The 24088-nt window shown below is 41.4% G+C and overlaps 1 protein-coding gene across 2 annotated transcripts in view; it reads right to left on the minus strand.

Moving 5' to 3' along the window:
* TRMT61A (tRNA methyltransferase 61A) overlaps nucleotides 1-23818 on the minus strand; it is a 43276-nt gene extending 19458 nt beyond the window's left edge. The window contains exons 1-2 of one of the 2 annotated variants that reach the window (XM_007473514.3): nucleotides 23654-23818; nucleotides 18024-18387 (exon numbers count right to left, since the gene is read on the minus strand). In XM_007473514.3, coding sequence (XP_007473576.2) covers nucleotides 18024-18354 — 331 coding nt within the window. In that variant the 5' untranslated portion in view covers nucleotides 18355-18387; nucleotides 23654-23818. The remainder of the gene's footprint in view (nucleotides 1-18023; nucleotides 18388-23653) is intronic. The other variant, XM_001366813.4, reaches the window with a different exon arrangement.
* Between the last annotated feature and the right edge of the window lie 270 nt (nucleotides 23819-24088).

Consider the following 24088-nt stretch of genomic DNA (forward strand, 5'->3'; position numbering starts at 1 on the left):
AGCAGGTGGAATTGGCCAGCAGAATGGCACCTCTAACACCAAGGGAGAACAGTCACAACCCACATTTTTAAAGTGCTTGATAAGAGCACCCACTCTGAGTCAGAAGAGGCCTCAGAGGCCATCTCCCCCCCAATGAACAGGAATCCCCTCTAAAAAATAGAATTCAAGAAAAGTGGTGGTCCTTGCTTACACCCCTGTAGACAACACCCAAACTGTCTACCTCAGCCCAAGTCAGCCCCTTCCACTCCAGGGATGGTGCTCATTATTAGGAGGTTTGGCCCTGGAGCACAGTAAATCTGTCTCTCTACACGTCCACCCGGGGCTCTTCAAACTACCCCCAGAGGAGGTCTAATCCCTCTTCCACAAAGCAGTCTTTGAAGAGTCTTTCTTCCTTCTCTCTTTCTCTTCCTTCCTTTCTTTCTTCCTTCTCTTCCTTTCCTTCCTTCCTTCTTTCCTCCTTTCTTTCTACCTTCCTTCCTTTGTTTTTCTTCTTCCTTCCCTTATTAAAAAAAAAAAAAGCCTATCTTCTATCCTGGAGTCAATACCAAGTACTGGCTCCACAGCAGAAGAGCAATAAGGGCTAGGCAACTAAGGCTAAGTGACTTGCCCAGGAACCCACAGCTAGGAAATGTCTGAGGTCACATTTGAACCCAGGACCTCCTATCCCTAGGCCTGTCTCTTTATCCATGGGCCACCTAAACTGCTCTCAGTAACCCAATTTTTTAAAAAAGGAAATGGATCTAGTTTGGAATAATTTGTTCTTTTTTTTTCTTTTTTAAATCATTACCTTCTGTCTTAGAATCAATACTTTGTACTGGTTCCATGGCAATAGGGGTTAACTGTCTTGCCCAGGGTCACACAGCTAGGAAGTATCTGAGGCCACATTTGAACCCAGGAGCTCTTTCCATCCCTAAGCCTGGCTCTCCATCCCCTGAGCCGGCTAGCTGCCCCTGGCATAACTTAGTTTTGATGAAACCCCACTCTCTTCGATACCCAATTCTGCATTTACATGATATCAATCTGGAGCAGCAGTGTGGGACAGCTGGTAGGCCCCAGGCTTTCAAGTTAAAAAGGACTGAATTGAGGGCAAATGATTTCAAGTCCAAATTCTCCAAGTCCCACCCTGACCTTGACCCTCTCGGCAAATAGCTTAAATTTCAGGCAAGGGGTGGGGGTGGGGGGTGAAATAAGAATTTATATAGTACCTCCTATATGCCAGGCACTGTGCTAAGCATCTGTCAAATATTATCACATTTGTGGAAATAAGTTCTGCATAATACATGTATAACCCAGATGGAATTGCTTGCCAGCTCCCGGATGGGGGAGGGAAGGGAGGGAGGAAGATAATTTGGATCATATAACTCAGGAAAACTTGTACGGAAATTTGTAATGACATGTAATTGGTAAATAAATAAATTACAAATATTATCTCATTTATCTTCCCTACCCTGCAAAGTAGGTGCTGTTTATTATCCCCATTTTACAGATGAGGAAACTGGGGCAGACACTGGTTTAAGTGGCTTGCCTAGAGACACAGGACCAGTGAGTGACTGAGGCTGGATTTGAACTCAGGACTTCCTGGCTCCAGACCCATTAATCAATCCAGAGTCACCTTGTTGCTTCAAGGTGATAGGGTGGCTATGAAACCTATGGAGGGAGCAGCAGATGTTGGCACCAAGTCTGCAGTGACATCCTGAGTGAGGTCCTCCCTGCTCATTCCAGTCAATTGCTGCCCATTCTTGGAAACCTGACAGCATCTCCTGCCTGGACAATGCAATCTCAGGTCTGGTACTGGTCTCTCCACTATCTATGGTGGTTTTGTTCTCTATCAGCTCACTAGCAATAATAAAAGCTCCCACAAAGGCATTCTCTTCCCAGCAACCTTGTAAGGAAAGTAGTAAAAGTTATTATTATCCCCATTTTATAGATAAGAAAATTAAGAGTTGGAGAATTGAAACAATTTTCTCAGAATCACAAAGTTAGTCAGAGCCAAGACCACAATTCAGTGTCATATTGTGAAACGAACCCTGACTTTGGAATAAGGATGAGCGGGGTGCAAATTCAATCTCTGTTACTTAATCTCTCTGAGGTTCAGGTTTATCAGGGTTAGGAGCAGGAAGGTAACACCAGGCCTGGAGCCAGGAAGTGTAGGTTCAAATCTGGATTCAGACACTTCCTAGCTGTGTGACCCTGGGCAAGTCACTTAATCCCAGAATTAATAACTAAGCCAGAAGGTAAGGATTTTTTTTTTTTAATGAAGGAATTAGGCTGCCTGGTCTCCAAGATCCCTTTTCAGCTCTAAAATTATAATCCTATAGTTTTCTGATTCCAAGTCCAGATCCCTACCTTTGTTCCCCATAGTGTCTGGTCTCTCTGAGTGTGGGATGGGTCTCATTGGAGGAGAACTGGTTGGTATTTGCTGAGGGATGAATAATGCTACTTGGCATTTTGAAGGGGGCTTTTAATTATTTTTAAAAATGTTTTATGCATTCTGTAATCAAATCAACAGTAGGAGTGCCTCTAGGAAAAGAATGACAATCAGCTGTTTCACTCCCCATCATTTGATTTCCTCAACCAAATTTCCAGGCTGCTTCTCTCTGGCTCTGGCTCTGTTTCTGTCTGTCTCTATCTGTATGTCTGTTTCTCTCTTTCTCTGTCTCTGCTTCTATCTCTGTTTCTTCTGTCTCTCTCTTTACTTATTCCCCCATCCTTGCTCTCCCTCCCTCATCTCTCCTTTCTCCTCTTTCTCTCTCTTGAGAGAGCCAAGGTCCTCTCAAATCCCTGGCTTTCTATCCCTTGTGCTACCTAGCAGACCCCCCCACCCCCCAGGTCTTTTTTAGCTCTGATCTGCTCCTTACTAGCTATCTGACCTTGAACAAATCAACTACCACCTCATATTCCTAAATTTCCTGTGCTCTACCATGGAGGGGTGTTCTTGTAAGGATAAGTAAGAAGGATGTAAAGTACCTGTAAGCAAAAAATATATATAGGCCAAACACGGGAGATTATCATTACTATTTCCTTAGGGAAACATTTGAAGCTTCCCCAGTAAGCGCAGGAGCAAGGCAAAGATGCCACCTTTTGTAACTGTGATTTGACCTGCTTCTAGAAATGCTAGCAATATCAGTAAGTCAAGAATGAGATCAAAGGCATACACCCAGACAAAGAGGAGACACAACTATCCCTATTTGCTGAAGACCTGATAGTTTGCTACTTAGAAAACACTAGAGAACTGGCAAAGAGCCTGAGACAATTAATAGCTTCTATAAAGGAGCAGGACACAAACTCAAGAGCATTTCCATATAGCAATAACAAAATCCAGGAGGAATAGAGAGGGAAAGTCCCATTCAAAAGAACCACAAAATACCTAAAGTAGCTAGAAGTCCCTCTCCTTGGGAACACGCAAGACTTCTAGAGATGCAACTACCAAAAAAACAATAATTTTATATATATATATAAGATGGTGTTCATGGAAGGGCCATACCCCCCCCCCCAAAAAAAAACAAACAAACAAAAACTATTGGTTAAAAAGTAGAAAGCAGAGCTGAGTGGATATAGTACATGAAAGTAGACCTGGATTCAACAAGATCTGAGTTCAGATCCAGCTTCAGATACTTCCTATCTATGTGGCTCTGGGCAAGTCATTTAATCTGGTTTTCCTCATCTGTAAAAGGAGCCAGAGAAGAAAATGGCAAACTACTCCAGTATCTTTGCCAAGAAAATCCTACATGGGGCCATAAGGAATTGGACACAACTGAACAATAACAAAAAGTAGAAAAGTATATCAGTGGAACAGACTAGATTAAAAAGAACCAAAAACAATTCACTAGCCCAGTATCCAAAAATTTAACAAGAATTTCTGGTAAAACTGAAGAGCAATGTGGATGCCTTTAGACCTACAAAATAACAATTATAGTAATAATCGCTAGTGTTTATATAGTTCCTACTATGTACCAGGTACTGTGCTAAGCTCTTCACAAATATTTTCTCATTTGTCTCTCAGAATAGCCCTCAGAGGTAGGTGCTATTATTATTATTATTATTATTCCCACTTTATAGTAAAATAAAAAGGGAACAGTCAAAGTGACTTGCACAGGGTCACTGAGCTAGGAAGATCTGAGGTTGCATTTGATCTCAATTCTCCATAACTCCAGGTCAAACACTCCATCCACTATCCCACCAATTGCCTATACTGTGATAAGTTTTTTAACTAAACACAGGATAGAAATAATCATAGAAGAAAATCAAAATAGAAAATTCTGACTGCATGAAAATAAAAAGCGTTTTCAGGAACAAAATCAGTGTAATGAAGATGAGGTCAAATGCAAAAGAACCTTTACATCAAATATGGATATTTCTCATGTAAGATATATAAGGAAATAGAACAAATATATAACAATAGAAGCTATTTCCCAATGGATACATGGTCAAAGGATTTTGACAACCTTGTCTTTGGAAATTTCCAGATTGACCTTAGTCCCAGCCTGAAAAATACCTTTCAATCACTCAAGTCAAAACTCAACTCAAGACAGTCAAAACCTTAATTATTTATCTAATCACCATAGCCTCTTGGCTTCTTTCAGCCGCCTAAGACAGTGGCTGGGGCTTCCTTCCAAAGCAGGTGGCAGGGCCTATCCTCTACCTTCTTTCCAAAAATCTATAGAAGCATTTTGAGTTCTACAGTTCACAGGAAGTCCTAGGACTGAGGTTCTGGGCATCTTCCCAGATTAATCTGCCTCTTTAATCTCAATTAAAGACCTTTATTATAACTACTTTGGTGGTTCGTGCTGAGCATTGGTCTAAGTGAGGGGTGAGAGATAAATACAAAAAGAAAGAAGCTTATAGTCTAAGGGTGGAAGAAAACACTTCACTCAGTTAAGGTCGGGGAAGATTTTGTTGGGAAAGGAACTTGTTGGGGGAGTGGGACTATGGGTGAGTAGACGGGCATACCATCTGAAATAATGGGTCTTGGATGGTATTCATCTGCCATAGACCATCAGGGCTCCAGAGCAGGAGGTCCAGAAATGAAAAAGTTAAACCAAAACAATTCTATGTCAAAACAACTTGGATGTTTTATCTCAGACCAAGTAAACTGATAAAGAAGTTAACGCAAGTCAGCATTGAAGGGGATGATATGGAAAAGAGGCGTAAGAACTCTTGTTGGTGAAACTGTGAATTGGTGGAACCATGCAGGAACTCAAATAGGGTATTATGCTAAGAGAATAACTAAGACATCTATTCCATTTGATCTAGGGACACCATTGCTAGGTATGTACCCACCACAGAGGTCAAAAAAGGAAAGAAAGGTCTCATACACTAAAACATTTGGTAGCAGCACTTTGGGTATTGGTCAATAATTGGAAACAAAGCAGATGTTCATTGCTGGGAGAATGGGTAAACAAATCATGGTGTGTGAAAATAATAAAATACAAGGTATTTTAAACTACTGAAGCTTTAAACAGCCATAAGATTTTTGGGACATCCTGTATTGTGCCAGCTAGGTGGCACAATAGATAGAGTGCCTAGACAGGCATCAGGAAAACTTGAGTTCAAATCTGACCTGAGACTCTTGGGAGCTGTGTGACCCAGGGCAAGTCACTTAATTTGTTTGTCTTAATCCTCTGGAGAAGGAAATGGTCAATTACTCCAATATCTTTGCAAAGAAAACCCCAGGAGATGCTGACGCTAAATCACTTTATTGCAAATATTAATAATATGGAAATAGTTCTTGATCAATAATACATTTAAAACCCAGTGGAACTGCTCATTGGCTATGGGAGGGGGAAGGAAGGAGAGGAAGGAAAGAACATGAATCATGTAACCATGGAAAAATATCCCAAATTAATTAATTAAATGTTTTTTTAAAAGAAAATCCTATGAACAATATGATCCACTACAAAGAGACAGGCACAACTGAAGAACAACAACAGATATGCCAGGCACTATGCTAAGGGCTGAGACTACAAAAAGAGACAGTTCCTGCCCTCAAGAGTTTACAGTCTAATGGGAGGAACAGTTCACCAACCCACAGCTTTACTATCATCATGGAGATTGATTCAGCTTGTATACATTTGTTTGCAAGTCACCTATTAGTCCCCAGGAATAATAGGGGCTTAATAAATGTTTAATTACTGTTGACTATGTAAGACTGAATTATAAAAGGGGCTGGATTGATTAGTTTTGCTGTTACTTTCTTTCACTTACAAAAATGAACAATATGGAAATATGTTTTGATTGGTGATACATATATAACTCAGTGGAACTGCTTTTCAATTCTGGGAGAGGGAAGGGAAGAAGGGAGGAAGACAACACGAATCATCTAACTTTGGAAAGCTTACGTGGAAATTTGTTATTAAAATAAAATAAAGATAAAACATTTAAAAAAAGAAATTAAATTTAAAAAAATTACAGTGATGTAAAAACAACAACAAACTTTTTTAAACTTATTACTTTTCCTGGACAGCTGGGTGGCTCAGTGGACAAAGAGCCAGGCCTTGAGATAGGAGGTCCTGGGTTCAAATCTGACCTCTAACAGTTTCTAGTTGTGTGATCCTGGCCAAGTCATTCATCCTCCATTGCCTAGTCTTTACCATTCTTCTGCCTTGGAACCAATACCACAGTATTGAGTTTAAGATAGAAGGTAAGGTTTTAAAAAACAAAACCAAAAAAATTGATTACTGTTCCAGGGTAGCTGGATGGCTCAATGGATTGAGAGGCCAGCCTAAAGACAGGAAGTCTTGGTTCAAATTTGACCTCAGACACTTCCTAGCTGTGTGACCCTAGGCAAGTCACTTAACTTCAACTGCCTTACTGCTCTTCTGCCTTGGAACAGAAATTTAAAATCAATTCTAAGACAGAAGGTAAGGATTTTTTTGTTTTGTTTTAAATATTTCCTTTCCTTTGGCAGATCTGGAATGTTTGGTTTTTTTCCCTTATCAAAGAGAACACTCAGGAAGGGAGCTCTGGGTTCAAATAGATGCTGAAGGTCATTCTTGCCTTCCAAATGCTCATAATGATCCATGGAAGGAAGTAGGATAATAATTTTCATTCTGTAAAGGAGAAAACAGAGACCCAATGAAGGACACTGACTCCAAATACTAGGCAAAGCTGAGAGGAAGGCCTGCATCTCCAGACAATCAGCCCAAAATTGATGGCAAGAAGGAAGAGTCCCTTGGTTGTGAGAAATGATTTGAGGATTCATAATGGCAGCAACATCAAAAGTTCCTAACCATCAGTAAAGGAAAAATACAAGACAGGGTTCTCACAAGTGCCCAGTGACCCTGGGCTGGGGCCCATCTCTGAACAACCATTGTTCTAAGCCCTCATCATTATTCCAATCCCTCCCACTACTCAGTCACCCTTTTCTTCCCTCAAGGTCTTCAACTTGGAAAAGCTGGCTGAGTAGAAAGGGCCTCAGCTCTCTGCTCTCCTTCCTGGAGTGACTAGTTCCAAATCAGCCTCTTTTGAAATGTAGGTCCCCAGCTAGCTTAGAGTCAGGCAAGGCTAGTTTGGGGGAAGATATTGTCCAGGAAAGACCAGCCTCCTATCCATTTCTAGTATGTGGAATGGTACCTGAGCATCTTTGTAAAGATGGAATGGAAAATGCCCTCCTGTGGGAATCAAAAATCTAGGTTCAAATCTTACTTCCATCACGAATTTAGACAAGTCACTCACTCTAGGCCTCAGTTTCCCTTGATGAAAAATGACAGGGCTTAGATGAGATCTCTAAGATTTTTATATCACTAAGATCTCTAAGGCTTTCCCTCAGATGGTAGCTCCCTGGAAATGATTGGGAAGCAAGGCTAAATCCATTATCTGGAGACAGACCCGATGGACCAAGCCATAGGCCCTGTGTTTGCTGTCATTTTGCTACATGCTCACCACCCATGAGAATCAGAGAATTATAGCTGGGAGGCCCCTTTTAATTCTGATGTCTGTGGTTCTGAGGCTCTCCCAGTGATAGCACCACAAGCTCAGACTCAGGTCTCAACGGAATGATATCACAGGTCTGACCTCCCTATCTCTCTAAAAGCCATCGTGGTTCAAATGGGATGTGGTACTCCTGAGAAAGAAAAATACCCAGGCTGAGAACTGAGAAGTGGGTTCAAGTAGTGGCTCCATTCCTTACTTGCCATGTGACCTTGGGCATATCATTTTCCCACTCTGGGCCCTTTCTAAAAATCAAATGGTTGGATTAAATTATTATTATTTTTTGTCATTTATTTATTTTATTATTTATTCTTATATGTTATATATTACTCCAATTTATTATATGTTATTTTTATTTTTTATTATTACTTGAGGTCCCTTCCAGAGGTAACAAGCTATATACTCCAGGGCTCCTTCCTACTCTCATATTATATTATGCAAAGGTCTCCCAAAGTCGATATTTTGTCTCCCTTTGATGTGAGAGAGCCAGTCCTTCTACTCTGTCAAAAGTCTTTTCTACTCTAAATTCCCTCTCCCCAACACACACTACAATCCTCAACAGGAAAAGCAGTGTGACAACAGAGCTCAAACAAAGGGCCCATTCAATACTCCAGTCACTTGCAAAAACCAAACGGTCTTTTAAAGGGACCCATCCTTCAGAGCCGAAAGGGATAAGCTTCAGCTAAAGGCCCTCAGCAAAAAGCCCCAGCAGGTTAAAAACTCATCCCTAATGTTTGCCCTGGGAGGGTAAGAGGGCCTGTTCACCAAGTGTGACTGGGAAACAAGGCTCTGTCCACTAGCTGCAGACAGATCCAACCTTTGGGTCCTACATGTTCAGTGTCACAGAATTGGAGGTGGGCATGCCCTTAGAACATGAAACATAGAATGTCAGAGCTGGAAAGGCCTTTATTTATTTTTAATTTTTTATAATATTATATTATTAATGGTTTTTATTTATTTTTTAAATAACCTTTATCGACTTATGAGAAAGAGCGCTATCAACATCCAAAGAAAGAACTGTGGGAGTAGAAACACAGAAGAAAAACAATTGCTTGATCACATGGGGTCGAAGGGATATGATTGGGGATGTAGACTCTAAATGATCACCCCAGTGCAAATATCAATAATATGGAAATATTATGGTCTTAATCAATGACAATTGTGCATTGGCTATGGGAAGGGGGTGGGGGGAGAGCAGGGAAAGAACATGAATCTTGTAACCATAGAAAAATATTCTAAATTAATTAATTAAATAAATTTTTAAAAATTGCAATTAAATAACCCCTATCTTCCCTCTTAGAATCAATCAATACTATGTATTGTTTCAAGGTAGAAGAGCAATAAAGGCTAGGTCATGGGGGGCTAGGTGACTTGCCCAGGGTCACACAACTAGGAAGTCTCTGGGAAAGGGCTTTAGAAAGCATGTAGCCCAACCTTCTCATTTTACATTGGGAGAAATTGAGAAGAGGCTTTTGAAAGTTATGTCGTCAGGTCTCCAGAACCCCAAATACATGCGGATTCCTCTCCTCTCCTCTTCTCACTTCTCCTTCTGTCTCCTTCTCCTTCCCTCTCTTTCCTCCCTTACCCCATGCAAGCCAAGGCTAGACTGTGTCTATGATACGTAGGATCAAGGGCTCTGGACCTGCCACAGCATCTCACAATTGCAGGGGGTTCCTAAGAGGTCAGGTTCCAACCTGTCCCTGAATAGTAATACCCTTCTCAGATACCCCCAACAAGCTGCCACCCAGATCCTGCTCAAAGAACTCTGGTGTCAGGGAGCTCATTCCCCAGCAAGGATACACAATATAGTAGTGATGGGAGACTTCAATTATGCAGACGTGCCGGAGCTCTCTCTGCCAAAAGCAGAGATGACACATTCTTGGCTTCACTCTGGAATTTCATTCTTCAAAAGATGGAGGAAACAATAAAGGAAACTGCTATTCTGGATCTGGTACCCATCAACGATGAGAAAACTGAAGTAGAAACAGTTGGGGATAATCCACTGCTCTGTCCTAGAATTTTTGAAAGGGAAGCCAGATGGGGGCAGCTAATATAGAGAGCCAGGTCTGGAGATGGGAGGTCCTGGCTGACACTTCTTAGCTGTGTTACCCTGATCAAGTCACTTAACCCCCGAGGTCTAGCCCTTACTGCTCTTCTGCCTTGGAATCAATATTCAGTATTGATTCAAAGATAAAAGGTAAGAGTTTAAAATAGAAAAAAACTGAAGTTCAAGTGTGACAAGCACCCTAGATTTGGGGAAAACAGATATCAAAGGGTACAAGTAGGGTTCCAAGAACTAGAAATGCTACAGTGGAACTCAAAGAACCACAGACTTAGGGCTGGAAGGGTCCTTAAAGCTCACCTGGCCCTGGAGTTCTTAATCTTTTCTTATATTATGGACCCCTTTAGACCAATCAAACCTATACTTGTTCAGTCATTCAGTCGTGTCCAACTCTGTGATCCTGTGAACCATATGGAGTTTTCTTAGCAAACATACTGATGTGGTTTGCTATTTCCTTCTCCACTAGAGATTAAATGACTTGTCCAAACAGCTAGTAAAGGTCTGAGCTCAAATTTGAATTCAAGTCTTCCTAACTCCAGGCCCAGTAATCTATCTACTGAGCCACCACATTGCCTCCATAAAAACCTAAAAACTTAAAAACAAACAAAAAACCCTTAAAAGCCCCTTGGGGGGGGTGGGGGGGCAGCTGGGTGGCTCAGGGAGCCAGGCCTAGAGACGGAAGGTCCTAGGTTCAAATCTGGCTTCAGACACTTCCTAGCTGTGTGACTCTGGGCAAGTCACTTGACTCACATTGCCTAACCCTTACCATTCTTCTGCCTTGAGACCAATATATAGTATTGATTCCAAGACAGAAGGTAAGAGTTAAAAAAAACCAAACAAACCTTGGCCAAACAATGTTTTTAGAGGCATAAAATAAAACATATAGGATTACAAAAGAAATAAATTATATTGAAACAGTTCTTAAAATAGATTTAAAAAAAAAAAAAAACATGTTCACAGACCCCAGATTAAGAACCCCTAACCTGGTTCCACATCCTAAATTTCCTGGAACATGATATGAACTGACTTGTCCAAGGTTGCCTAGGGATGAAAGAAAAGTCAGTAATTTTATTTTTAACTTTACCTTTTGTTTTAGAATAGATACTAAGTATCAGTTCCAAGGCAGAAGAGCCATAAAGGCCAAGCTATGAGAATTAAGTGACTTGCCCAGGATCACACAGCTAGGAAGTGTCTGAGGCCAGATTTGAACCTTAGGACCTCTTGTCTCCAGGCCTGGCTCTCTATCCACTGGGCCACCTAGCTGCCCTTTACCAGTCAATATTTGGACCTAAATACTGTGACTCCAAAGCCATGAAAAAGGATAAGAATGAAATTCTAATAACATGAAAGAAACAATTCTGAGAAGGGATAAAGGAGAGAGTGGTCTAAAGAGACCACTTGTGGATACACTGACTCTTCTGTCAACTTGGAGAAGACTAGAAAAAGAGAGCACGTAAGAGAGAATGAATGGCACAGGGGATAGAGCACTAGGTAATCTTCCTGGGTTTAAATCCAGCCTCAGTCACTTACTAGCCATGTGACCCTAGGCAAGTCACTTAGCCCTATTTGCCTCAAGTTTCCTCATCTGTAAAACGAACTGGAGAAGGAAATGACAAACCATTCCAGTATCTTTGCTAAAACAAACAAACAATTCTGAGGGATTTATGAGAAAGAATGCTCTCCATATCTAGAGAAAGAACTGTGGGAGTAGAAATTCAGAAGAAAAACATGATTTATCACTTGTTTATTTTGGTATATGATTTGGCATTTTGATTTTAAAAGATTACTTTGTTACAAAAATGAACAATATAGAAATAAGTTTTGAGAGATAATATATGTATAACCCAGTGGAATTGCCCGTCAACTCAGGGAGGGGGGAAGAAAAAGGGGAAAAGACAACAAGAATCATGTAACCATGGGGAAAAAATGTTAAAACTTAAAAAAATTTAAAAACCCAAAAGGAGTCACAGAGTCAGAGAAAACTGAACAAAACTGAGAATGGTTGAAAATGAAGCATAGTCACAGAAAGGTCACAGTCAGAAATACTGAAACTTAGAAGATGGCAGAGGACAGAAGATGCTGAGGCCAGCAAAAAGGCCTTTATTCCATGATGGAGGAAAGAAGCAGGCTTAAAGTTTGAACTTGGAGTGAACGAAACTACGATCCTGAGAAAGCTCAAATCTTCCTTTAGTTTCTTTCTCTGACAGAGGAAATGAATGGCCACAAAAATGGTCAACAGGAAATTGAACCCCCAAATAAGTGAGGTGATAGCCCCCAGCTGTCACCAATTTCAAATGACCAGGCCCAGATGGAATACATCCAAGGGCTTGAGAAAAGCAAATGGAAGTGACTCCTGAGCCATTTCAGGGATCTTTGAAAGGGCATGGACAAAAGGAGAAATGGTAGAGGAGAAGGATAAAACTTAAATCTGGGCCGATCCTCCACCTCCCTTGCCCTCTCCCTTTCCTCTCTTCTCTCACTCCTTCTGTTTCTCTCCATCTCTAATTCTTTTTTCCATCTTTGTCATTCATTGTTGACTTTCTCTCTGTCTTCTCTCCATGTCTGTAATTCATTCTGTCTCTTCTCCCTCTCCTCTCATTCCTTCTGTTTTTCTCCATTTCTAATTTTTTGTCTTTTCTCCATATGTCATTCTGTCTACTCTCCCTCTCTTCTCATTCCTTCTCTTCATGTCTGTAATTCATTCTGTCTCTGCTCCCTCTCTCTCTAGTCTCATTCTATTTTTCTCCATCTCTAATTCCTTGTCTTTTCTCCATCTGTTATTCATTCTCTCTTCTCTTATTTCTTCTTTCTCTCCATCTCTCTCTTTCTATACTTTCTGTCCCCTTCACCATCTTTCTTTCTTTCATCATTTCCTTTCTCTTAGCCAAACACAGGATAGACTGGATTCTTTAATTAAACACACATTTATTAAGCACGATCATATAAATGAAATAGTCTCTGCCCTCACAAGGAGATTCCATTCTATTGAGCAGACAATAAATTCTCTAAGACACCTTCACTCAGATGATTTGCTCAGCTGAGTCTGTCAGACTTTTGAGACCAGCATGGAGGGGGCAATGAGGCAAAGAAGAGGAGCTGAAGAGGGAGACTTGAGAAGAGGAACTATAATATCCCACTTGCCAAAGCAGACTGTGTCTATCTTGCCTATTCTGCACAGTTCCTCACCCACACTGTGCCTAGGCTAGAGCTCCTAGAGCCAGATCCAGGTTTGAAATTAAAGGAGAATGGTTCCCAGTAGGGCCCACAGGCCTGGAGGATAAGGGAAGGACACAATAAATCATCTCAGCAATTCTTTCATTAGGCAAACTGCCTAACTTCTATCACTACTTCCTTTTATATGTTATTATATTTGTTTATATATTTTATATTTATTATAAATATGTATTACATATATTTTAAACCCTTATCTTTCGTCTTAGAATCAATACTGTGTATTGGTTCTAAGGCAGAAGGGTGGTAAGGGCTGGACAATGAGGTTAAGTGACTTGTCTTGAGTCACACAGCTAGAAAGTATCTGAGGTTAAATTTGAACCCTGGACCTCCCATCTCTAGGTCTGGCTCTCAATCCATGAGCTACCCAGCTGCCCCTCCTTTATATTTTATACATCCCAGGAAACCTAACTTTTCATTTTTTGCTTGATTCCTTACCCTCCTCTTTGATACTTTTTGCTCACTGTCCCCCAAACCTAAAATGCCCTTTCACCTCTGTATGCTGAAATCTTCCCTGATCTTCAAGGCCCTGCTCAGATAGCTTCTCCTCCAGGAAGCCTTGCCCAATTTCTCTCTTCCCAAGCTAGAAGTGATTTTTTCCATTCTCCAAACCTCTTTCCCATAACTTACTACCTCTCTAATTTTTTTTAGCCATCTGTCACATGCTGTATCTCTGTGTCTCATGCCTTATCCCTCTACTAGATTTGAGTTCCCTGAGGGCTGAGATTAGGTCTTATCCTTCTGCCTCCTCCCACAGCTCTCAGAAGGGTTTCCTGCACCCAGCCAGTGTTCAGGGAACATGTGCTGAAGGAAAGACCAGGAGTAAAAAGGCTTGTATTCTGTTCTTGGCTCTGCCAACCAGTTTGCTAATAAAACACGAGTGAATCACTTCATTTTGGGGTCTTTATTTCTCCATCTTAAAAGTAATGATTAAAAAAATATATAACTACTCCTATCTTCTGCACCTTTCCCCTAAGCAGGATTATCATGAAAATCAAATGACATGGCAGTTGGAAATATGTTTTGTTTTTGTCACTTTAGTTGTGTCCAACTCCTCATGATCCCATTTTGGATTTTTTTGGAAAAGATACTGAAGTGGTTTGCCACTTCTCCAGCTCATTGTACAGATGAGGAAATTGAGGCAAAAGGGTTAACTGACTCAAGGAGGTTCATGCACCTAGTAAGTGTCTGAACTCAGGTTAATTTCAGCCAGCACTGAACCATCTAGCTTTAAAACTATTAAATGTTTTGTTCATATACAAAAACACTGAACAACATCATTATTGAGGGAAGCTAGTTGGCTCATTCGATTGAAAGTGAAACCCAGAGCAGAGGGTCTCGGGTTCAAAACTGGCCTTAGACAGTTCCTTGCTGTGTGACCCTGGTAGTCATTTAACTCCCATTGCCTAGCCCTTACTGTTCTTCTACCTTAGAATCAATACACAGTAAGGGTTTGAAAAAAAAAAAGATAAAAATATCACTATTATTATTATCAAGTCCATGAAGCCCACAGCAAGCACAGACTAGGGAGAGGGACAGATGGAAGCTCCAACAAGGACCTGGAGGGCAGCCAGGCCTGGACTGATGCATGAGAGAATGAAAGAAGAACATATCAATTCTAGTCCTTTCTCCCACCTACCTCCCATGGCTGGGCAAGAAGGCTAAGACCTTTTCAGGAAACACACTTCCCACCTAGGGTGGGCCCCAAGGAAGCCCAGAGAGGACAGGGTGGGGACAATAGTTTCCTGAGGCCCAGAAAAAAGAAGTAACTTGCCCAAGGTTATGGATCCTAATCAATGTTTGAGATCAGTTTTTCTTGATTCCTAGGCCAAGGAGTCTTCAATAAACCCATCTGCCTTTCTCTTTGTTTAGTGAACTGACTGTAAAAAACACTTACTCACTCAAATCACTGGGCAGAGATAGTGGGAACAGTAAGAAAAAAAACACAGGAGATGACTAACTAGTTCTAATCAGGCTCCCTGGGGGCAGAGAAATAGGCTTAGCATTCTGGAACATCTCCAGAAAGTAGAGAAAGTGCTGGGTAGCCCACCCTCCTGCCAAGCCAGATTTGGCACTGTCTTACTCATTCATTCATTGGAGTCCTGGAATCTCAGCATTAGAAGGATCACAGATTACAAGCCTGAAGGAATCTTATGAGATCATCTAGTTCTCTCCTCTCAATTTATAGATAAAGGAACCAAAAAGACCAAATTAACCTACTCGAGGTCGCGCCTACCCCCAGATGCTGAGGAAGGCATCCTGGGATAGTGACAACAGTTTTGTTTTTTTTTAGCTGTTTTTGAATCCTGGCTTTGCAATATTTATTGCCAGTATGACCTTCCTAAAGGACAGCTGCATTTTCTTAATGCCACTCCTTAGAAGAGGTAGCTGGATGACACATTACATCGAAGGCTGGGCCTGAACATGAATTCAAATCTAGCCTAAGATGCTTCCTAAGCTGTTTTGACACTGGGCAAGTCACTTTGTTTCTCTCTACTCCCAGTTCCTCAACCATAAAATGGGGATAATTATAGCACCTAGCCAAAGAGTTGTTGTAAAGATTAAATGAGATATTTACTTTTCTTAAAAAATTAGATTGCAAGCTTTTTGAGGGCAGGGAGTGTCTTCTGCCTTTCTTTTTATACTTGGCACCTAGAAGAGTGCCTGACACAAAGCAAGTATTAATAAATTATAAATAAATATCTGATTCTTCCTTACCCAAAAGGTTCTCCCTTTCCTTCTTTTGTCAGTTGAGTTCTAAACACTCCTTTAAAGCCCCACTCAAAAATTAGAGAAACCTTCCCTGATTCTCGTTGGCCTATAATGGGCTTCTTCCTTGGACTTTCCTATACTTTCTTGGCACCTGGATATGTGCCTAATGTTTAATATTAGGTGTCTCTCCCCCTTATTAGACTATAAATCCACTAAGACAGATACCCTACCTTCCCTAAACTCTGATCTGAGATAAACACACCTGCTGAACTAAAAGTCTATTCTAGCAATAAAACTATGGCATCTAGTCTAATGTCTTTATTTAATGTGTAAGGAAACTGAGGCCTAAGAATGGGGAATAGAGAAACATTTCTTTAATAAAAAGCTTCTCTTCTTCAAATAGCATTCAATGTACAAAATTTTCATTTCTCAGTCTTTCTGATATACCATTACAGTATTAAATTGAGCTCTCACTCCTACCACTATGGTCAGAAGTATTAGGATTCAGATTTGGTTAAATTCTGCCAATTATACAAATACTTGCAAGTAAACAGTCCATAATTTGAAAACATGTACCTGGCAGACGTCCCTTTAAGGGGATCTTTTAGAATGGACCCCAAGAAGCCTTTGATTAAAGATCCAGGAACTCAAATGAAAAAAGAAGTTCAAGAATTCAAGAGACTCACCCAAGCTGAGTCACCTAATCAAACCCAGTCTGGGCACAAGGGTGCTGGGCTGGTACCAAAGGCCTAAGGTCAAAAAACAGTGGCCAGCTGGGGAGGGGGTCTTCAAGTCCCACTCACTGATACCAGATAGATCAACCTAAAAATTGAGGACTACCAAAGTAGCAATAAGGGTCTCTAAATCAGGGTAGAGGGAATGCAATTCAAGGTTACCACACAACATAGGAGAGCACTGAAGTACCAACTCTAAGGGGTGTCAACTTTGAAAAAAACAGAAGTACTAAAGTAGTCAGGAAAATCAATTCTTTAATCAGGACAAGAGACAGTGCTCAATATTCAGTGACCACAGAGTCAAGTGCTTAATACCACACAGAGCCAAAGCTCTGGGACTCTGAAAAAAGTGTCTCTGGGAAAACACACCAGCAAAGATGATTTTCCAAAGAGTAACAGAACTTAGGGGTCTTCTCATATACCTTTTGGGGAATAAAGGACAGGAAAGTATAATTGATTAGGTTTACAATGGCCTCAAGGAAAAGAGAAGTCCAGGGATGGACAGATGATTTTCCAAAGAGTAACAGAACTTAGGGGTCTTCTCATATACCTTTTGGGGAATAAAGGACAGGAAAGTATAATTGATTAGGTTTACAATGGCCTCAAGGAAAAGAGAAGTCCAGGGATGGACAGATGATTTTCCAAAGAGTAACAGAACTTAGGGGTCTTCTCATATACCTTTTGGGGAATAAAGGACAGGAAAGTATAATTGATTAGGTTTACAATGGCCTCAAGGAAAAGAGAAGTCCAGGGATGGACAATCAGGAAGAGGCTGATGCTTTACAATGGATACAAAAGACTGATTCTAGCCAGGGGCTGGCTACCTGGGAAGAGGTACCAGGGATAAGACAATACCATGGGAGAAGACAAAAAGGGTACTTAAGATTTGATTATCTAGCTCCTCCAGCTGGGGGGGGGGGGTAGATTGGGGGGAAGAACAAGAATCATGTAACCATGGAAAAACATTCTAAATTAATTAATTAATTATTTAAAAATCTTATCAAAACTGGGATCATTAAGTACTTGAAGGTTTATGGTTCAGTCATAGACAAGGTCAGTCTGGGACTTCCCTTAAGGCAAGTTCCCATGGGACTGGGGCAAACTTGGAGGGGGCTCAGTTGACAGTAGGGAGGACCAAGTGTAAATAAACTTCAACAGGGAAGATGGATCAGAGGGGGAAACAACAGTGAGTCACATTTGGGAATATCAAATATCTAGATGTGATTAGTGAAACTTTGGGAGGACTGATGGCATCAAAGTCTGATCAAATCAAGGGGTGGTAAGTTTCCAGAGATAACAGAAGACCTGCTCCAAACTCAAGGCAGCCCCTTATCACTTCATTTAACAAAACTCACCTGATTCACAGACAATGGAGCCAGGTTTCAGTTCCAGCATCATGGTGATGATGGAGATGTCTGTGGAATAGAGGATCTGGGTCCGGTGTGGAAGGTTCAGGGTCCAGAGCTCAGGGGTGGGGTGGAGCACATATACCCAGCCCCCTTTGCTACAGGTCACCCGAGAGCCAAAGGGTTGTCCAATGAGATGGGCTGAATGGCGGATCACACCATACTTGGTCTGTGTCTGAGCTCCACGTTGGACTTGCACAGGGAACATGGAGCCATGGCCCAAGAAAATGATGGCGGTATCCCCCTCCTTAATGAGCTCTTCGTACTCAACAAAACTCATGGTGGAAGTCTCTACAGAGGCTTTCCTGCCCTTCTGGAAAGAAAGAACAAAACTGTGTAAATATAGAGATTTGTATCTGGCAGGACCAGAACCATGAGTTTGTCCAGAGAAAGGCTCCCAGTAGAGGACTTTATCATAAATATCATAAAGCCTACCCAAACTTCCATTTTCTACCTCAACTATCACTTCATCCAACAACAACAATTAATAAACTATCCATTAATAGAGAATCCTTAAGCTTTATTAAAAAAAGTCTTCCTCCCCTCAACCCCAAGAGGAAGGTCATACAAGTATTACCATTCCCAGTTAGCTGATAGGAAGACGGAAGTAAAGTGACTTTCAGAGCTCCTAAGTGTCAAGTTTCCCAGATTCCCCACCCACCCAACCAAGTAGATAAGACCTTTCTCTTTTGGATCCCATAGAACACTAAGTTTGCATTTTTTGCAATGCCCTTAACATGTATCATTCTGTATTATAATACTGTGTAGTTTCACTGAAATGAATTGCCAGAGGGAAGAGGTCTTCCTCTCTTCCCCTTCCCCTATCCCACTCCCTACAGCCAGTGATTCCAAGTGCAAGGTCAAGAAAGCAGTGTAGTCAAGATTAGGTGACCTGGGAGGGGAAGAAAACCAAGAAAAATTTATTGATTGGAGACAGCACAATGAACAAGAGTAGTCAGGGTGGCCTTCATAATGAGGTGTCCCAGATCTGGGCTTTGCAAAGGATCCCATTGGCAATTAAGGACTGAAACTCGGGGGAGAGGTGAGGGCTGGTCATAAAACCATAAGAGACATTTTCATAGAGATGATACATCTCAATCCCCTTTAAATTCTCACCCCTGCCCTCTGTTAATTATTCCCATTTTATCCTGTATATAGCTTATTTGTACAGTTATTTGCATGCTATTTCCTTGAGTTCAAATATGGCCTCAGATACTGACTAGCTACATGACCTGAGCAAGTCATGTTTGCCTCAGTTTTCTACTCTGAAAATGAGCTGGAGAAGGAAATGGCAAACTGTTCTGGTATCTTTGTAAGAAAACCCCAGATGGGGTCCCCAAGTGAAGAATGACTGAATAAACCAATGCTAATTATTGATGGGGGAAAGAGTGTGAGGAGTGAGACATGAGTGTGTTATCTTCAAGTTATCCTCAATTATCAACATCTCACTGTTGTTAGTTAAGTAAGTTAAGTAAGTTAAATAAAGCTGGTCTCCTCCCCAGGGGTTTACCCCACCCCTACTTCATCAAGCAAGACAAAAGTTCTAAATGAGTTTATCTCTGAATTTGCCCTAGGCAGAAGTCCCAGGTAGATGGTCTTAGATCCCAAAGTTCCAATTTTGAAAGTCTCTTCCTATTGTATCAGAGGCTACTTAAAGGAGGTCAAACCCAATTACTGGACTTCATCCCAGATAATCCAATCCTGACTTCTTCCTCTTTGTATGATATTTCTGGATTAAAACCTTTAACTCCAACCCTAGACCGTTTCTTTAAAATATTAATTCAATTAATCTGCTTGAAAGTACCCACAGTAAAGCTATTCTCCAGTTTCTTGAAGATGTTAATTTGCTTGAATATGTTCATTGCAAAGTCATTGTAGAGCTATTCAATGATCTGATTCCAACGTCTTTTGTATTTTCCTGAGGTGGGAGTATTTTTGGAAACCAGAGAATTGTATCAAGCTATCAAAGCTATCAAGCTCTAGTCACTCAGTCTCCCTCTCTCCCTTAGTCTCTTCCAGTCTCTGTCTTTCTGTCTCTCTAGCATTACATCTTAATCCTGATCATTGGCATCCCAGTCCTATTTTTTCATAGTGGTTAAAGAAGGTATACTTTGAAATTTTCAAGGTTCCCTCAATTTCCACTCCATATAAGAGATAATCAGGAAAGGCTTGAAGGAAACAAGGAATTCCTAGTTAAAATTGTGGTTCCAGGTAATCTGGATAGTTTGTGCAAAGCTGATTGAAGTCAGGCACTACTAGACAGTAGGCCAAACTGGCTGAAAATACAATTTGTGAAGGGGAATAATATGAAACAACCCTGGAAGGAGAAGCTGGAATCATATTGTGGAGGGCCTTTTAAGACCTTGCCAGGCTGTATTTTATTCTAGAGGCAGCTACTTAAATTCTTCTATAGTAATAATATCTGACAGTTATATATGCACTTTAAAGTTTATAAATCATTTGACAATATATTATCACATCGGAGCTGAAACAAATGGGGAGTGATGGCTGTAGTGAGGCTGATGTTTGAGGAATATTCACAGGTCAGTTGTGTAGATATTGTATAGAAGAAATTGTGTAGAAGGAGGAGACCTGATAACCTGAAGGCAGAATGACCAAGTAAGAAGCCATTTGAATAGTTCAAACAAGATGTGATGAGGGATGGAACCAATCAGGACAGAGGCTATATGAGTGGAGAGGAAGGGGCCAAGGGAAGAGATATAGAAAGAGAATTTATAAGACTTAGCAACTAACTGGACATGGGGTGAGGGAGGAGTTGAGGGACCAGAAAGATTCAAGGATGACTCCAAGATTGCAAATACGGGTAGCTGGAAGAATGGAGACATTCATTCTGGTCAGAAAATTCTTAGTTTTTCATTCATAAGGAGGTGGAAAGGGCTGGCAAGGCAGGGGGATGAGGAACATTTGTTTTCGACATGTTGAGTTTAAGATGTGGCTGGGCCATCCAAGTAGATTTATTCAGCTGGCTTCTGGGGATTAAGGACCGAAGGTCAGAACAAAAAGGAGAAATTAATATACAGATTTAACTTAATTCTCAAGGGATGGGTGAGGGACAGGAAGGAGAGAGAGAATTTGGAACTCTCAAACATAAAAAAAAATTTTTTTAATTTACATGAAATTTGGACATATTTAGGAAATGTTAAAAATGTTTTAAAGAGACTTCATAGACAATAAATGAATTCATGAGAGCTGATAAGAATCATAAGAGAAGGGAGAGAAGAAAAAAGGGTCCAGAACCAAATCATAAGGGATACCTATATATCTAATGTGGATAGAGCACTGGACCTGGAGGCACGAAGACTTGATTTCAAATAAAGCCTTAGACACTAGTTGTGAGACTTTGGGCAAGTCACTTACTCTGCCTCAGTTTTCTCAACTGTAAAATAAGGATAATAATAGCATCTACCTCTCAGGGGATTAAATAAGATAATATTTGTGCAGAATGCCTAGCAGTACATTTTGCCATTTGTGGTTTCAGTCACATCCAACTCTTCATGACCCCTTTTGGAGTTTTCTTGGCAAAAATATTGGAGTGGTTTGTCATTTCCTTTTGAAGATGTGGAAACTGAAGCAAACAGGGTTACATTACTTGCCCAGGGTCACACAACTAAGGTCAGAAGCCAGATTTGAACTCATAAAGAGGAGTCTCCCTGATTCAACATTGGGCACTCTAATCACTGTTACCACCTTGCTGCCCCACTAAGCACATAGTAGGTACTTAAATTCTTGTTTCTTTCCTTCCTTGATGAGAGGGAATGAAAGATCCTAAAAAGGAAGACTGTCAAGAAGATAACCAAAAGAGAACACTGTCAGAAACCAAGAAGACAAGAATATAGAAGGTGCTACAGACAGGCCTAGATAAATGAGAACTTTAAAGATATTTGATTTGTTCAACTGTTCCCAGTTACTACAGAGCTAAAAGTCTACGTGGGGAGACAAGACCCCTATTGTGTCAAAGGAAAAGGGAAGTGGGCACTGAATATCTCATCCTGCATATCCTCCTATTTGTGGGAGTTAACTTCTCACTGGGTCTCTGGGTACTTTTAAAAGGCAAAATACATGCTGGAAGTAAATCTGAGATAAGAATCAGGGGACCCTTGTCTAATAAATACTGGTGGGGAAAAAATAATGAAATCTGGACCATGCATGGGAACAGGGCCAGGGAAGGGACCCAGAAGTGGGACAGGCAAGGAGTAAGGGATGGCAGACAAAGGGAGGTGCAAGCAGAAAGGGGCTGGGGTTGGTATACAAGGGAGCCTGAAGGAACTGGCATGGGGAATGGAGCATTATGGGAAGGAGTAACACACACTGTATTGATGTATGATGGATGGATGGATATATAAAGGTCTTTTATACACCAACATATTATCATTATGGGCAAGGATAATACACACAATATCTACCTATAATATGTCTATATATTTAAAGACCCTTTACCGGTGGCACAAGGCCTGGACTGAGGAAGACTCTAATTTAAATCTAGCCCCAAACATTTCCCAGCTGTGTGATCCTGGGCAAGTTACTTCACCCTATTTGCCTCAATTTCCTCATCTGGAAAATGAGTTAGAAAAGGAAATGGCAAACCATTCCAGTATCTTTACCAAGAAAACCCTCAAAGGGGTTACAAATAGATAAATAAAACAACATACAGATTTAAATTTTTTTTTCAGTGAACCCCTACCATGTGCCAAATACTAAAGATTCAAAGACGAGGAAGATTCAGCTTACAGCTCCAGCAGCTGCTGGGGAGAGGAGAAAGACCTCAATTAGAAGCTTAACTTTAAAGGAAATGAGAAATTCAAAGGAGCAGAATTGAGAATATCTGTGTATACATACAGATCTACAATACACACATCTTTTTATTGATCCTTTATACGCCAATATATTTTTAGCATTATGGGTAGGGGTAATACATACTTTGTGTATATATACACATACACACTATATATGTATATATATGTCTAAAGCATTATGGGTAGGGGTAATACACACTGACACACACACACTATATATATATACATATATATGCATATATATTCAAAGCATTATGGACAGGGGTAGATACTCTGTGTACATACAAACTATATATGTGTAGATATTTTTAAAGCATTACCACACATTCACGGGCACCCAATATAAATGTCTAGACTCACATATATACTTAAAGGAACACCAACATTTTCAGCAAAACTTTTTGTGGTAGGAAAGAACTGGAAAGTAATTTGTCCGTTGGGAGGTGGGTAAACAAATTTCGGTACATGGTCTGAGCAGTTTGGGCTCTGTGCCTAATACCTTATGAGAACCCGAGGGGATGGAGGGATTGGGGCCTGTGGGCAAAGGGCACGGGATGGTCTTTGTGACTTTCCACGCCTTGTTTTCCCCCATTTGTCATGTGAAGGCTCGGTCTGGAGAACGACTAAAGTTTTCCCCACTCTTACCCCAAGACTGCTGTTTGGGGTCCGACACCACGAGGAGTTAGGGGGTTGGGGTGGGGGGGATGATTGGGGGTCCCTAGGTCCTGCTCATCCTGCGCTGCCCCGCCCGCCTCGGAGCCTCACCTGGGGCTGCTCCGGGCTCCTGCCCTGCCTGCCCAGCTGTCCCGCGGGGTCCGACGCGGGCCGGCTCCGCACGTGGTCGGGGGCAGCGGCGGCGGCAGCAGCGGCGGCGGTGGCGGCTCCGGGAAAGCTCAGCTTCCTGGCCGGGCGCTCAGTGCTGACGCCGCGAAGCCGAGCTCGGGCTCCTCCCCCGGCCCCGCCTCCTGCCGGCTCGGGTCCCGGGCTGCAGCGGTGAACGAAGCCCTCGGTCCGAGCGTGAAGTGCTATTAGTGCGATGGTGACAAGGACAGCTATTAGTACGATGGGGGGGAGGGGGGGTCTGGTTTGAACGCCGTCCGGGGGGGGCTGTGGGAATAACTCACAGGATCGAAAGTGGGAAGAGACCGAAGTGCAATCCCCCTACATTTTACAGATGGGGAAACTGAGGCCAGCTAACTT

This window comes from Monodelphis domestica, chromosome 1, assembly GCF_027887165.1.
Source record: "Monodelphis domestica isolate mMonDom1 chromosome 1, mMonDom1.pri, whole genome shotgun sequence".
NCBI classification, from domain to species: domain Eukaryota; kingdom Metazoa; phylum Chordata; class Mammalia; order Didelphimorphia; family Didelphidae; genus Monodelphis; species Monodelphis domestica.